The sequence below is a fragment of the Pezoporus occidentalis genome, unplaced genomic scaffold (assembly GCF_034315485.1).
Source record: "Pezoporus occidentalis ecotype Australia unplaced genomic scaffold, CSIRO_AGI_Poc_V1 ctg12, whole genome shotgun sequence".
NCBI lineage: Eukaryota > Metazoa > Chordata > Aves > Psittaciformes > Psittacidae > Pezoporus > Pezoporus occidentalis.
Genome location: NW_026912994.1, coordinates 2,953,877 through 2,971,626, shown reverse-complemented (window position 1 = coordinate 2,971,626; position 17,750 = coordinate 2,953,877). Strand labels below are relative to the sequence as shown.

The 17,750-nt window shown below is 40.4% G+C and overlaps 1 protein-coding gene across 2 annotated transcripts in view; it reads right to left on the bottom strand.

The window, feature by feature from the left end:
• ACTR3 (actin related protein 3) overlaps positions 1–17,550 on the bottom strand; it is a 34,597-nt gene extending 17,047 nt beyond the window's left edge. The window contains exons 1-2 of one of the 2 annotated variants that reach the window (XM_062605609.1): positions 17,348–17,550; positions 74–129 (exon numbers count right to left, since the gene is read on the bottom strand). In XM_062605609.1, coding sequence (XP_062461593.1) covers positions 74–129; positions 17,348–17,391 — 100 coding nt within the window. In that variant the 5' untranslated portion in view covers positions 17,392–17,550. Of the gene's footprint in view, positions 1–73; positions 130–15,693; positions 15,756–17,347 lie in introns of those variants that run through there. The other variant, XM_062605601.1, reaches the window with a different exon arrangement.
• Positions 17,551–17,750: the final 200 nt, after the last annotated feature.

Here is a 17,750-nt window from a genome sequence, read left to right as displayed (position 1 = left end):
GTCTTCTTTAATGTAACAACTCACAGAAACTCTAAGTAACTTCAGCATTCATACACAAGTAACAAATACTTACATGAAGGAATAATGAACTGGGGTTCAGTATTACCGGCATATCCGAGCTTTGTATACCTATGGAGGCAAAAAAAGTTAGGTTTATTATTCAATACAACAAATACCAAAAATACCTTCAATACCTTCCTTTCTTAACAAATACACCCTTCTTCCCATACCAGAAAGACCCACTGACTTTCAAACTTCCTGTTTTTCTTTTTTAAAAGGTAAAACAATGCTCCCTACCACAAGTCAAGCATCCATGTTTTTACTCTAGTAAAATTTCATTACGGAACAGGAAGTATGTAATTCATTTTGTCAGTCATTAGAAGAATAATTTAGAGTCAAAGTAGGTCTTCCCTGCTCAGTAGTTGGCATTTCTACAGAAATATTTTCATGTAATAAGTGTCAGTGGAGGAAGTGTTTTTGCAAGTGCTAACTATAGCCCACAGACTGCCAGCTGGGCACGGGGCAGGGTTGGCCATCATTCTTCACAAGCATTTCCCAAGATGCCCTATTGTAGGACAGCTGATAATGACAGTGGTAACAAAAGAAATTGCATTTAAGAAATGGAAAACAGCTTTGAAAATGTGTTTAATAAGACTAAGGAAAGTAAAAAGGAAAAGAACTACAAACCTTCACTCACTCGATTTCCAGAACATGCTACAGATAGATATATCGTTTTCATTGTTACAAAGAAATTGCACTGCAATCATGAGAAATAACCACGAACTCAAGGTACCAAAACTATCCTGCTGCTAGACAGTTAACAGCAGCATATGCAAATTCTAAAACACACAGAACAAAATGCATACTATATTCAAGAACACGGCCTACACACAAGTTTTCAACACACACATGATAAAGTTCTCATTTTATTTACAGAGACAGCTGTACTAACTAAATTAGCACCATCAGCAAAAGCATGAGACACTGTAGTAACACCTCTACAGCTTTCAGCATTCTGACATAAACCTGGAAGACCTTAGGCAGTATAAGGCAATTTTAACTTCCAGAATCCATACATTTATTTCAGCAACACAGCAAAACGCCAGGCAACAAGTACAGTAAGAGGTTGGTTCTTAAAAGCCAGAAGAGGAACACTGCTGCAGTAGGCCTTGCAGTGATGCCACTGATGCAAGCTCACAACTCGCTCCCGTGCGCACTAACACCTACACAATTTCTGTTGCTGACATTAACTGCACACATTACTGCTGGGCCAAGAGAAACCTATCCTCAGAAGGAAGGTATACTTCTCTCTGAATAACAAAGTAGTTTAAAGCTGCAAACCTGTTATTGTCTGTCATACACTATTAACAATCCAGAGTAATCATTCAAAAAAACTTCCTATTGATCAACAGAAATGTTTACTGAAAAAGAAAACATCACCAGCTACTCATCACTCAGTATTTCAAATAAAACAAAAGCTAAACTGTTCCAGGTAGCAGGCTGCTCAGCTGCTTGTGGTATGGGAGACTGCCCAGTGCACACACAGAGCCAGCAGACTGAAAGAAAAACAGTCAAATGAAAGATGCATTTTACATAAAAAGACCATATTCGGACATAAAATCAGCGTATCTAAAAATACTATGGCCCATTCAGCAAGAAGTCTCCTGACTCATTAAAAAAACAAACAAACAAACAAACAAAAAACCCTCATACTTTTAGGCTTCCCAAAAAGAAAAAAGAAAAACTAAGGAAAAAGCCTGTATGGCTTCTGGTCTCTGAATATTAAAGTATTATATCAGCAAGTCTCCAATGTAGTCTCCAACACAATGCTTCACAACCCCAGTGTACCAAGATTTCGTTGCCCCACTCTCCTTCCACTTCAGGAATTACTCTTGCCCATCGGTTAGGGAAGGGACCTGCTGCTCCCTCCTGTGCCTCAGACCTGTCTACCAGCTCCATGCTTGCAGGCAGAGCCAGCCTTTTGCAGCAGTCATAGGGTGACTGGTACTATGGGGTTCTGGACAATAGCTAGGACTGCCAGGGCCTACAGTAGTACCCATAATAAATAGTAAACTTGATTTTCATAACACATAGAGACTCTTGTATCTATGTTTAAAAATGCGATAGGCAAGACAAAAAAAGGCAAGCTAAAAAATGAAGAGAAGTTGATAAAAATCTTCAGTTGTCCAAATACACAACAGTAGGATGTTTTTTAAATTAACTTTTGCAAAGATGAGGCTTTATTCAGACTGATCAGATCTACTCTAACACTGTCACCTGAAGTAAATCTTTAAATCACATGAAAGAAAGAATATCATGAACAAGCTAGATTTCACAAGTATACATGCAGTCTCCACAAACAGTTCATACAGGGCAAAGCATGTCTGACTAATGTATGATTCATGGGGGAATGAGGCACACCCTGCCTTCATCAGAGCAGCAATCACTGCCACTACAGAAGAAAAAAATCCTGATATTAAAGATACTATAAGGCAGTACCAATACTGCATCACAGTTTTCCAGTAAATCACAGCTTGTCTTGCCTGGTACACAGCACCAAAGAGTGGAAGGAGGGACTTCCATAGAGACAGGCAGACACATGTCATTTAATGAGACATGAACTCAGCTTTCCCATACTGAATTTGGGGCACTCAGCAATAGAGAGCAAAGCGCTGCACACGAGTATAGAAGTATAAGCAGATTTCTATTAAAATCTCTAACACAAAATCCCAAAAGTGAAAACCTGAATTCAATCTTGATCATTCAGATGTTTTCCTTTATTTCTCCACGTTCAGCTACCTAAAGTGTTTCTGTAAGCCTATTTGCTCATTTAAGTTGAAAAGAAAGAGGGGAGAGGAAAAAAAAAAAAAAACAAAACTAAAACGCCAAATATGGCAAAAGATTTTGTTGGATAATCATAACCTTCAGATCTACTTTAGCAGATAAACCACAAAGTATCCAAAAGCAGTCCACAAAGTCTTGATATATATGTACATATAGGTATATAGAGAACCATATACACACACACCTACCAAAATACATACATAGGGCGCTGATATTCCCCAGTAACTTCTCTGCAACATCTTCTCCAAAAGGCAGTGGGGTCTCACACATCATTCTCTGGCCTATGCAGATATAATGATATGACAACCAAAATATGGTGGGGTTTGTTTTTTTTTGGTAGGGGACATTCATACCACAAATGGGGTAGGGGTAGCAACTAACGAAGGTTCCTTCTAAGTTAACTCTACTAATCCACATCTCAATTATCAGTGGAGAAATATTTCTAGAGTTACATCCACCTCAAATTCATGCCCTGAAATTGCAAAGTAGCTGCGTAGTGATCTGCCTCAGATCTCTCTGGAAGGACAACCGAAAAGCTCTCCACAATGTTCTCAACTGAACTAATGGGATTTCTTCTATGTGCTCTCTCACCTAGAATGGATGTTTCTGAAGCTATGATATGAAAGCAATATCACTTGAAGGTTACACATGTATTAGTCATGCAGACAATTTTAAAAGCAAAAGGAAACGGCACTTAAGGTAAGAACTTGTAATGAGAATGTCATTAACAGAACCACCAACTACAAACAACAAACCATGACTATGCACCTTTGCTCCACTCCTTTCCTGTCCACAACAAATGTCATTCTGTACATATTCTCCCAAGTTATACACCCTAGTTATAGCCCAACTGCAATTTTCACAAAAGGGTGGGGAACAGGGAGACAACTACTTTGTGGTCAATGCATTTGTTCAGCTGCTCTGAGAAATACAACAGAAATGGGGTAGCCCAACATGAGTTGTATCCTTGCATCATTTTGCCAAAAGCCCCATGCAAAAACACAGCTTAGCAAAGCACAAGCAGAAAAGAGCACTAAAGAACACATCACCTGATCTTCAACTTCTGTACAGCAAATCCAGCTTACAACCTACCCCTCAGCTACTCCTAAAGGACCTGAACTAAAAGCAATTTCATATATATGACACATTTTTTTTAAATGCACACACAAACAGGAATAAGCTGTACCTCCAACTCTGGCCCTATTGAAAAGACACAACTTTAAAAACAAACCAAGCAACCACGTTTCTGTCAAGAGGGAGGAGTAACAGAAGTGGAAGTAACAAATCTGAAACTCTCTGGAAATAAATTACTGTCCACAATCTGAGCCACAACAACCCTTCTGCGCAAGCTCCCACTCAAAATGCAACACATTTCATTGGCTTCTATCTTACCCTGTACATGCAACGGGCTTCCCAAGTGGTGTAAGCTGTACAACATACCTGTTAGCTTACATAAGCCCTAAAATTCCAATACTGTGTATACCACAGCCTGTGCACCAAGCCCAGCAAGGCTTCTATAACTAAACACACCTCTGTGAAGTCCTACACAGAACCTATCCAAGGGGTCATGCTCTAAGCAAGTCTAACATTCACTGAGAAGATTAGGCTTTAGGCAAAGTTAAACTGCATTTATTCTTAAAAGCAAGCTGACACTGCCTCGTGCAAGGTGCCACACTTGCTCAGGCAGCAGATGTGTACTCCATATCCTCTTCCATGCAAATGGGTTTAAAGCCAATCTCCCATTTCCCTTTACAGCCTCTTGCAATTTGCTTATAAGCTCTCCTGAGGCAAGAGCAATTTGCATTTCTTCCCTGGAACTGTGTGGAAAAGGCTGCAAGAAATGAGGGCTGAAGTCAAAAAACAAGATGGTTACACAGTAACCAGAACGCACATCTCAGAAGTACAATTTAGATCCCTACTCTGAAGACTGCTTAAACATTTTATTCCACAGGCATGTATATGGGTACCTTACAGACATGCTATGTACTGCTTCCTGGAAGAAATTTTGAGTTTCCCAAGTGATATTATGCAATGGGAGTCAAAAAACTTATCACCAGAAGTTAACAGCTGCACATAACAGCATTCCAGACATTCAGACGAAATAGAAACAGATTAGTGGTTTAAAAGAAGTAAACCCTGCTAATTTCTGAATACAATACAGATACCAGAGCCCAGGAGTTTCAGGCCTGGGAATCATTATTTGATTAAACTATTTTCCTACAGTTTGAAATCAGAATCCGGAAATTTTCAATGCACCCCATCATGTCTGTTGTCCTGCTTAGACAATTCTTACTTATCATAGAATCATAGAATAGTTAGGGTTGGAAAGGACCTTAAGTTCATCTACTTCCAACCCCCCTGCCATGGGTAGAAAGACCTCACACTAAACCATATCACCCAAGGCTCTGTCCAGCCTGGCCAGAGATGGAGCATTCACAACTTCCCTGGGCAACCCATTCCAGTGCCTCAACAACCTTACAGTAAAGAACTTCTTCGGTATATCCAATCTGAACTTCCCCTGTTTAAGTTTTAACCTGTTACCCCTTGTCCTATCACTACAGTCCCTAATGAAGAGTCCATCCCTAGCATCCCCATAGCCCCCCTTCAGATACTGGAAAGCTGCTATGAGGTCTACACGCAGCCTTCTCTTCTCCAGACTGAACAGCCCCAACTTTCTCAGCCTGTCTTCATACAGGAGGTGCTCCAGTCCCCTGTTCATCCTCGTGTCCCTTCTCTGGACTTGTTCCAACGGTTCCACCTCCTTTTTATGTTGAGGACACCAGAAGTGCACAGAGTGCTTCCAGTGAGGTCTCACAAGAGCAGAGTAGAGGGGCAGGATCACCTCCTTCAACCTTCTGGTTATGCTCCTTTTGATGCAGCCCAGGATACAGTTGGCCTTCTGGGCTGCGAGCGCACACTGAAGCTGGCTCATGTTCATTTTCTCATCAACCAACACCCCCAAGTCCTTCTCCACAGGGCTGCTCTGAATCTCTTCTCTGCCCAACCTGTAAGTGTGTCTGGGATTGCCCCAACCCAGGTGCAGGACATTGCAGCTGGCTTGTCTGAACTTCATAAGGTTGGCACCAGCCCACCTCACAAGCGCGTCAAGGTCCCTCTGGATGGCATTCCTTCCCTCCAGCATATCAACCGAACCACACAGCTTGGTGTCATCGGCAAATGTGCTGAGGGCGCACTCAATCCCACTGTCCATGTCAGCAACAAAGATGTTGAACAACACCGATCGCAACACCGATCCCTGAGGGACACCACTCGTTACTGGTCTTCAGCTGGACACTGAGCCATTGACCACAACCCTCCGCGTGCGGCCATCCAGCCAGCTCTTTATCCACCAAGTGGTCCATCCATCAAATTGATGTCTCTCCAATTTAGAGACAAGGCATATGCAGATCCAGTACTAAGCAGCAGAAGAGCCAAACTAGATTTCACTCCATGGCTTTCTGAAGCATCTTGTGGGTCTACTCCAAAGAATTTAACAGAGAAAAAGACTGCATACACCATTTCTTCAGATTAACCAAGAAGAAAGAAAAACTCTGAAAACAGAGGTTTCAGTTATATAAAACACAGAACAGCGAAGAATCTTACTAAGTCTGTTGCCTTTGCACATCAATTACCTTCATCAGCACGGCCTGCAAACCAGGTTGCCATTTAAATCCAGTCTCATAACCTCACTTCTCTGAAGACACCACAGCAATAAATTCTCCATATATACTACTTGAACACCAGCAAGGACCGTTATGTTTGTACATGAAGCTGCTTGCTAAAATAAACTTTCTTTATGCTGATTTCCGCCATCACAGCTTGATACTTTGCTGCATAACAGATTTTACAGAGAAACAGTTAATATGATTGGACAAGAGTACTTTAATATTTCCATTTATGACATTTCAAGCATCACTTATATCGTTAAGTTAAGTAAATAACATTATTACAAACGGTTCAAAAAGATTAAAAAAACCCACCAAGTTATTTCACTATTTTATACTTTTCACATCAGGCCACTGCGTGAAGGCATGCAAGGCAGTGCAGGTGCAATGCGAGTTCACTGAAGCTTGTAAAAATCCTTGTTGCAGGTGTGCATACAGCAGCAAAATTAACTGCTAAGTTACCTTAACTCTAGGAAAATTGTAATGAAGTGAGCAGGTTGTAGAAGTTGCTATAGAAAAGCTCAGAAAGTGGGGAGATTCTAAGGAGCCGGCACATACTATGCATGCATTGCAATATATTCAAAATGGCTTGAAATAAAGTAAATAGCAATAACTCCAACATTTAAACAGAACAGAAAGATTCTTCTCTTCAATTCCCAGCTCCTTAGAGATGGTCTGTCTGTTAAAGACTTCATCAAATAGGGCTTAATATCCTTTCCCATTTTAACAGGGTAAATTCTACAGACAGAATTTGTAAGATAGAAACAGTGTTTTTAATTGTCTTTTAATAGCAAAGCTACATTAAAAGTGGGACACTTCTCAAACACGGATGAACCCCTAGTCCTCGTTCATAGAGCCTCACATGACTAAAAAGCCTGAACAAGCCTTTATGCTTGTATTTGTTGCTTTTATCATCCTTCTTGTACACCAGATAAGACTGAAAACTCTAGGGAGTGTTTACTTTTCAAATTCCCATAAAGAGAAGTAGTAAGCAGATGATGGTGAAAAAGGAAAGCCATCTTGCCCCTTTAAAAAAAGGTCCCAGCTCTAGCATCAGGGGCAAACTGGTTAAGCAACAGCAGATAAGAAGTCCCTGAAGGAACAGATTATATTAGGAAAATAGGACTTGTATTAATATATTAGTTTACTGTCTCATTTCAAATGTCCTTGATAAAACACAAGATAGCAAAAGGCTTTGAAATGAGTCATGCTTTACATATTTTTATATCTATCTTTAACCAATATACATATATTACCTTTCACACAACCAGTTTGCATTTTTAAATGGCAATCACTTCTGTCAACTCTTGCTGATCAAAAAATGTTAAGTAATCAATAGTGAAAGCCAAAGAATTATCTCTATAAATGGAAAACCACACAAAGATTAGAAGTGCTTTCTGATGAAGAAAACCTTGTTACACTGTAGACAAGACACAAAGTGTGACTGGTAATATTTCAGTGACATACGGGACCCCTACACATCAGAGACATTACAAATCTGACACTCTGCAACCCTGGCCTTGGCATTAATTGAATTCCTATGTACTTGAAATTATTTCCCCTGAAAAATACCAGTCCACTTGAACGACAGCTTTCACCCTGACAAGTACTACTTTGCCACATACTGTAACTGTCACAGTAAAACAAACCATAAGCAGATTGGTCTGCAATTCAAAAAGTGAGCTCAAAAGCAGCCTGAAAGATAAATGCTTCTAACATTTATTTCTAAATATGAAAAAAAACCTCTAAAACAATTTAACTTCTCTTAAAGTATCTATATTTTTGTCTATGATATTTATCCATAGCTGCTTTTTATCAGCCACTACATCTACAATTCAAAGCATAGACATGACTGTAATGCTTGCTAGTACAATCTAGCTAAAACAGGTAGCAGAAACTAAGAAGTCATAGCCACAGACAGCCACATCAGAACCCTCCAGGTGCATGACTAAGAGGGACACAGAGGCAAAAGCAGCACATGCCACACAGTATTCAGAATAAATTCACATGCTTTGTAAGAATCTCCAGATGATGGTTTTTACACCAGTCTGGAGAACAGAGGACACCACCACAGCTTCTGATTTTACTAACATCTGGATGGAGAAGAAGAGAATCAACTTTTAAATTTTCGCTCTACATTTACTAGCAGCAAAACTTAAAAAGAAAACCCCAGCAGCATCGGTAACTTGACTCTAGAAAGGTTCTCTTCTCCTAAAAACAAACAGGAGGGTTGTAATAACACATTTATTACCAAAAAACTCCAGTTTATGAGTCATGGAAAGTGTAAAAAAAAAAAAAAAAATAAAAAAAATCAGCCCATATTTAAGAGTTTCAGGCATTCTAATTATACTACCATCTCGAGTTCTAATCCTAGTCAATTTTATATTTGTAAAATCCATTTTAAATATTTAATGCTGACATGTATTTTAACACAGAAAATAAAGTTAGCTTTCCTTTCACTACATTTTCCTCAAAGAGAAGCAAATGGCTTCGGATATTATCTTTGTATAATGAAAAGTAGTTTGTGTTGGCAAAAGCAGAATGCTTTCTTAGTGCTTCCTTTGAGACTTCTAGGCTAATTCATTCTAATAGGCATCTTAACAGTGCCTCTGTGTTACACCACACCAACACAATACTAACCTATACAGCTACAGGGTTTTTAATATCGTTTTATTTAACTTAACGAAAGGTTTCTGAGCACTTTCTACACTACTCCATGCGATATTTCAGAAAGATGAGGAAAGAATGCTCCAAAAGATTGGCAGTCTGCAAGACTAATCACTTAATAGCATAAATTACTTATGATAAGGAAGAGATTAATTTGGCAAGTTTGTATATCATTTGCCCAAAATAAGCTGAACATTGCACAGACATCATCAAGAAAAAAAACAAGAAGAGAATAGATTAAATGTACACACTTTTCAACAGATAAAACAAGGAAGGATCAACTGAACAAAAAAATATGTAATTTCCAAGTAAACAAAATCTTGCCCTTGAAGAAATTAAGTAAGTAAAATCTAAGTCAAGAGCCATAGCTGATATAAACTTGACTTGGAAGTTTTTCGAAACAAATGCAATACAGTAGCTAAAACTGTAACGTTATTCAACATTTGGAAAAAAAAAAAAAATTTTTTTTTTGGTTGAGCATTTGTGCTCGTTATTTGCACAATTTCAGCACCTGAGAGCTCCAGCTTTGAACCAACAGCTACTATGGTATCACCCCAATCACATCAATCTGAGAAGAGGGTAAAATGAAACCGAATGGAGAGACGGAACATGGACAGGAGAGAAGCAGCACACAGCCAGTGCACAGGAGACTGTCCCAGCATGCTTCCAATCTGCCCAGTACACCAGGTACCACTTCAGCATCTGGGTAGGTAACCAAATGTTTTCCAACAAGAACAGGCTTGCATTAAAACACCAGTTTACATATTTATCATGTTTCACCATGTTTCTAATAAGAAACAGCTTCCAATTAGAAACAGTTGTCTTGCAGAAAAAAAACATGCCCCGCTAAGCTGTGGACAAAAACATACCACTGAGTTTTATTTAAAATAAATGTAGGTCTCATTTAATAAGATCACTGAGATTCTGAAGTTTGATTGCAAATATGCAAGCAGTCATATTGTGAAAGTTCTTGCAGATGATAAACCAGCAGGATAAGTCTAAGACAAGTCATGATAAATAAAATGCTAACACTGCAAAAACAGATAAAAGATACTGCATCAATTGAAGAATTAAAATTTGGATTCATTCACTGACAGCAGCACAACCAAAGCATCAACAGACAACCTCCTGTCTGCATCTTGCTCTCTACAGACTGAGCATGCCAAAACACATCCTGTGCACAGCTGCAAACACTTGCAATGACCACAAGAGAATAATAAAGAGAAAAAGGAAATCCCAGAACAAGAAAAAAAAGTATCTAAATTTATCTGGAGATTTTTCCATGTCTAGTTTTAAAAATGCAAATTCATGATCACAGCAAAATGAATAAAACTGAATAAAGTTATACCCTACATTAAGTCAGTGGATGAAATTATGACTTTTTCAACTTTAAATATAATCCTCACAACTGAAGGGTTTTGATCACTTTTTGATTAGGCAAAAAGGACAGCTGCTTCATTCTGATGATTAAACTAATCCTGCTAATGACTGTGCAATCAAATTGCACATTTTAATCATCTACCCAAGGATTATTTTTGTTAGGTTTATACACCTGAATATAGGTGAGCTCAGTGACTAAAACAAACCAAAAATTAAAAATTAAAGCAACAGAGATTCCTTTTCTTATGCAGAGCGGAAAGAACTCATGAATTTAATTAGGGATAAACTATGGTTTTACTTATTTTACCTTTGAATTTAACGTTGTCTCCTTAAAAGTCTTTAAATGAAGAATGTTCAAAATTAAATAGAAGTTTGATTAAAATTATCAAAGCCTTTTTGCATTTCCCGAAGAAAGTCTACAATGATGAAACAATGCTGAAACATTATGTTGAAACTTATAAATTGCATGAACTAAAAGACCAACTGCAAAGCTTCTTATATATGCCTATAAAAGGAGGCTAGTTACTAGTCAGGAACTTGCACAATATTTTTCTGAACTCCTAGAAACTGTATTTTCAACTAATCGAGACGAGAAATGTCCATCAGATTCATTCAATCAACATACTTTCTGGGCAGAACACTCAAGCCAAGTACTAAACAACCAAGAAACAAGAAGGGAACCTGTCCTGTCCCGTCCACACACACCTACAACCGCACCCTCCCTCAAATCTTTCCTCACAAGGGCTGTACCCTGGTCTCAGCGGCTCAAAAGCTTGCTTGCGTGCATGACTAGGAGCTCTGCTGTATAGAGAATATAGATCATTTATCATTAACTTTACAAATTCAGCCCATGGACACAAGTGGGTTTGTCCTCTACTCAGAAACACCACCACCAGCACCCCCTTTTATTTGTATGTATACATAAATATATCTCCAGTATCAGTGGGACACAGGAAGAGAAAAGCAGAAACAGAAGTTATCTGAGGAACACGGCTGGAAGGTGCCATGCACCTTGGATGGCTTCTGACATGCAATCAAATAAGATATAAACTGATTCCTCCAACGGGATTAAAAACCCCAATATATATACGCGTTTTTGTATAGGAATATATATATTTCCATCTGAATTCCTATTATTCTTAATTATGCTCTGTGCATTTAGTATTGCAACACAGACTGTGATGTATTTGAATCATTTAAAAGACACAAGTCATCATGGGCCTTCAGAATCTCTTCGCAATTATTTAAAAAAGAATTATTAAACCACAATTCTTAACCTAGCACAACTCCTTTTTCCATGTTAAGGATGAAGACTTTTGCCCTTCCCTCCCAACCACTTCAGCTACTGGCAAAGAAAAGATCCTCTTAAAATCCTGGAAGAGTACTTTTTCCATATTCCATTAAGGAATCATTTTATTCATGCATTCCAGAAGTAATTTTTCATTATGGAAAGACACAACATAGAGAAAATTCATCCCAAAGGAGAACGTAAATGGAACACACAAAAGGTCGTGACAAGATACCCAGTTGAAATATAAGCTGCAAGAACACCATAGTGCTGAAATATTTATACTAAATAAAAGTGATGATCTGAAAATCTGTGAAAATAACCCAGGTCTTGAACATTAGGCAAGAAAAATCATTTCAAGGTTCAGTACAAGATACTAGAATTTACAGAGCAAACAATATGGGTTATTATTTCTCACCTTGTTTTTATAGTACTGGATCTCTCTTCTCATGTATCTCTATTGTCTGTTGAAGACTATTAGCTTTTCATAGATCTCGTACTCATTCACACTACCAGGTCAAAACCCGTAAGACAAACAGAACAATGTAATCTTGTCATAACTTCTCACATCAGAAGACACCCAACCCATAAATACTCTGCGTTCCTTAGGAGCATAAAGCTCCTAACTTGAGCTGAGGCATTGCATGAAGATTAACTAGAGAAGTACTGTTCGTAGAGAAGATCCCCAACAGAAAGCCTGCTTCACTGTGCACATCAGCACCTGCCAACTTCAGCTTCTCTGAGGTTTCATGTACCCAAGTTTCTCCTTTCTTCATTTACCACAAAACCAACTAAAGAAATTAAACAGCCAAGAAACTCTCAGACATATAAGCGACTCATTCCAAAGAACAGCTTGCAACTTCATAATGAGAAAGCTTGGAAATCCTGAGCCACCTCAGTTTTCCAGGCTCTCAATTCAGAGCAAACTCCGACTACCTTGAGTTGAGAGACTTGTACTCCCACCATGAACAGCAAGTCTCTTTCCAGTCAACCCTGAAACCTTTAATTCTCCCCTAGTAGTCAGGAAAGAGAAAAGACAACAAAAACAAACAAACAAAAAAAAAAACCACAAGCACACCCATTTTTGTAACCTGTGTAAGGGAAGTGGAAAAAGGGGCCTAGCTTGGGATATGAGAGGAGAAGGCAAGATGTGAGACAACAGATTTATTTTTTTCACCCACACAATTACATGACCAATTTACTCAGGAGAAGGCTAACCAACACATATGACCCTACCAACAGGACAGTCTTGGGTACATTAGAGAAAATGGTCATCAATGACACTCAAGCATTTAATGGATCTACTTGACAGCCGCAGAGAAAAGGCACACAAGCCTATAGAAAACAGAAAGTACTGGTATATAAAATACAAGTTATTTTCGTTAAATCACTTTCACTGCTAACGTTCAGTTCTCATTCTGGAACTGCAGTAGGCTATACAGCCACTTACTTCAGCACAGCTGAAGAGGCATTAATTTGCACACCTGCAATTATCTGCCATCCCAAATGAGCTAATTCAATGTTATACAAGTTTATACTACGGGGGAAAAAAAAAAAAACAACAAAACACATTCACACAGAAAGACACAGCTAAAATCTAATTGTCAACCTAATCAAGCAAAATTCTGAAGAGGCGTAGGAAGAGCTTTTAATCATGACTTGCAGACTGTGCTGTGTTTGCCTGTAGAACACGCAGCAAAGAACTATTCAAATACCCAAAAGGCAAAGAGCAAAACAACGCAGCCTACTGAGATTATAAAAAAATTACTAAAAGCCTTTTTCTTTCTTTGTTGTGGTGTTCATATATTTCATGGAAGTAATTTCATGTGAGTTTTATTTTTAAATGCATAGAATCCTTAGATACGCCACAGGCTGAAGTGAGTCTCCTTCACATCATACATACCGAGTTAGTGAACATATGAAGAGAACAGCCCACAGGCACTGCTTCATACCTCATTGTTGAGGGACACGGTGACCATGTTTTATGGAAAGAACAGGACTTACAGAAGCCAACTGAAATCAAATTCAGCACTGACATAGACAAGTATTTCCTTACAATAAGGTCCACAATGTTATTTTATAAGTTTCCCAGCAAAACAACAATATACTTAAAACTAAACCAGGCAATGCTATTAATTATAGAAAGAAATAATCCTGGTTTTAAACAACTGTGTTAACTAACTTCACTCCTCAGATTTTTCATTTCTATGCCTTTATTGTATAATTAGGGGACACTGCTTCAGGCAGGTAGCTTTTTAAAACAACAATTAAGTATTTACCTGCTCTTACTAGGTATCAATTACCTTATTTTCTAGATATCAGGTTTGCTTAAGTGAAGAATGCAAATTTCAAGATAACGAATGTAACACCAGAAGAATTTTTGCTGTACTCATAATCTGATTGCCATATCACTAACTTCACCCATTTGCCTGTTCCAGCTATATGATGTGTATTTCAATGATCCCTAAAATGTTCAACTAATCTGCTTAAAAGTCCAACAACAAAAGTCAGATAATTCCCCAAAACTTTTTTTGTGCTTTCACTTCTATGCTTTGAAAGGGGTTCTTAAAATTTGTCTAATCTGAGGAGGCTAATGCTGGAAAGCATAATTCCGACACCTTTCTCATCCATTGTTTTCTCTGTCTTAGCTGGCAAAAAAATCAACACATATATACACACACACACAAAACCAAACCCAAACAAACACACCTCATACAACACAAACTGGCTACAGGCACAAGGCATGTAGGAAGATACCCTTAATACCTCTCCTATGTTTGCCCTTTTGCTGATTAAGGTAAATTCTACTTGGACTGTAAATTATCATCCTCTCCCTCTAGGAAAAGCCTACTTATTGGAAAATCTGTGCACTTTTAAAGCCCTGCTTGTTCTAAACAAGGCAGTTCCTTTCAACCTGTTTTGGTTGTATTTTTGAAAACTCTTTCTCTTCCTGTTTTCAGGGGCCATCTTTAATTTGCTTTCTTTTTAGTAGACAAGACAGTACCCTAGGTGAGACCCCAACTAATCTGCACAGGGCACAAGGCTGATATAATTTATGTGTCATGTTCTCACGCACACAAAATGAGACGGGCTAGGTGCGCTTCACCAATTAAAAAATAAACACATAAATAAAGCTATGAGCATAATTATACGATCAAATCCCACTGCACTACTACCCACCTGCTCCCTATTCATCTCAAGTATTATATTTTTCCTTTTTAAGCTCACCACTTCATATATTTGTCTACTGTAATCAATGAACTCCAACAGTGTAATTTTTCCAACACCAAAAATCTTTGCCCTCAGTTTCCTGAAGTAGAACTTCAGCAAAGAAAAACTTCTGACTATGAAATACATCAGAAAGGAAAAGCCTGAAGAGCAGAATAGTTTTGGTTGCATTAAGTGTGTGTGTGTGTGTATATAGAGAGAGAGAAAGAGAAAAGTGCACAATAACAGAGTATCTTAGTGAGATCTTTTAAGACTGGGGGGAAATAAATAAAACAGAAGCAACACTGGGTTGCTATCATATTGTGAATGATTACAAAGTAATGTAAAGTAATGTAAAATTACAAAGTAATGTAACAAAGAATGTTACATTCTATACACGAGGTTATGCCCCATGAACTGAAGTCGATTAATGTAATACTTGCAGATCTTCCTTGGGAAGATTTAACACTGTCACTCAGTATACCATTCACATTAAAAAGTCATTTCTGATGCAGCTATATGCTAGCATGCTGTTCCTTCTTGGCATCACTGAAAGCTCTAAGTGAATCTCTCTACTCCAGTGGTCATAACCTGTACTTTGCAAACCCACAAATACACAATTACTGACTTTAATGGGAGTACCTGCAATGCACAAACACGTGGGATGGGGAAAAAGCCTCTAGTGGCATGTGGCAGAGTACATTACAGATCTTTTGTTCTGAAAGATAAACAGTGCGTATACACATCGCATTAAACTTGCATATACTTCTATTACACTTGGCTACACACACTCATTCCTGCTGTTCTAGCCTTCCTTCATCCCACAAAATTCAAAGTTTTAGGTCTTGCTCTAAACACAGGTATGACTTCTTCATGCAGCTGTTAAACATGCATACATTACACACACACATATACCTGCTATTCTCACAAATCAATTTATTGATATCCTACACCAAACACATTCTCTTGAAAGATGAGCATGTGCTTTCAAAAATCAAGTAGTCGGATTTCAAAAGAACAGGCCCTTCCAGAAGAGTATTATAAATATCTGTGCCTACATTCATCGAGAAATTTGATTAGTTTTAGCAGGATGGATGAGAAGTGAAACAAAACCAAAAAAAAAACCCAAAAACCTGTTTAAATAATCAGTATAACATCAGTGGTAGCTAAAGAGGAAGAACCCTGAAAATATACTGGTACTTTCCCTGCCAATGAAAAACTGACGCATAACTCCTAAAATGAAATATTTCAGCTTGAAAATCACATCACAAGCAGCAGGTCTCAGCACGGTCTTCACTTCCTGAGTGTGCTCCTGCAAGCAGTACTATGTAAACCTTCTAGGTCGGCTTCCCTACAGACACATCTGAGAGCTTGCTCCCTAGCCCAAAGCCTCTAGAAGCCATACCACAGCAGAAATGAGCCTGAATCCCAAAGGCTTTCTCCCGAATCACTTTTTCTACTATATATCACTGGCACCACATTCTCTTCATCATCTGGTAGCTGCTAAATAAAAACAAGAATTTCTAAACCAGATCTGGTTCAGGTTTGACACTGAAAACTGCCTTATAAGGTATAAAAGCCCGAAAGCAGGAAGAGGCTTTGACAAAACTAAGGAAGTTCCTATGCGCTTGCTCGGTCGAGGGGGAGGGGTTTTTTTCTTCCACAGAGAAAAGTACCACAGAATAAATGACATTAGCCACATATTACGATTAATAAATCAATACACAAAAAACCCGCAGACTGCACCCGACCGAGCGGTGACTCCCCTAAGCGAGGCGTTCCGGCAGTTCGCAGGCAGCCGCTCACGGCATCCGAACGACCGCGGTCACCGCTCGCCACCCCCGGCCCCGGCAGTCGTACAGGGTCCCCCACGCCCCGGCGGGTACTGGCCGCGGAGCCGCAAGTGGCTGCTCTGAGCGGCCCCGGCCAGCCCGAGGGCTCCCGGACAACGAGCGGGAGGAGCGCGGCCCCGGAGCAAGCCGACTGCCGGGGGCTCTGACTGACGGCGGGGCAGCGGGGCCGCGCCGGGACACCCCTCCCCGCGGGCGCCCGCGGCGGACCTGATGGAGAAAAGAAAGCACCCGGCTACTCCCTGCAACTCGTCCCGGCGCCCCCGCTACCGGCATCGCGGCGGCTCGGGCACGTCTACCCGGCCCAGCTTGGCTTGGCTTGCCTTGGCTCGGCTCGGCCCCGCCACAGGCAGCACGACCCCCGCCGCCATCTGCAGCAGCAGAACCCACCCAGCCCCGCCCCGGGCGGCACCGAGCTGTCAGCGGCCGGCCCAGCCGTCGCTCACCCCGTGCCGCAGTCCACCACACAGGCCGGAAGCCGCCCTGCCATGCTCCTCGGTAGCAGCGGTGCTGGGAACGGCGGGCAGCCCTGGGCGCGCTGCGGCGGGGCTCAGCGGCGGGGACTGAGGACACTTCCGCAAGGCGGGCGCTGCCTCCCCCGCCCGCTCACTCGCAGGCACGGCCCAGCGAGCCCAAGATGGCTGACCCGCCCCTCCCTGCGCGCGGCGGCGAGGGCGGGCGCGACAACCCCAGTCCTCGGTGACGTCCGATCTCCCGGCCTCGCCCCTGCGAGGCGGCGCGGAGTGGAGTGGAGCGGAGCGGGCGGCGGCCGGGCGGGTTCTGGGCTAACGGCGGAAGTCTTGTGGCACCGTCGGGGGGCAGAGTAGGCGAGGGCGGTTGAAGTAGTGC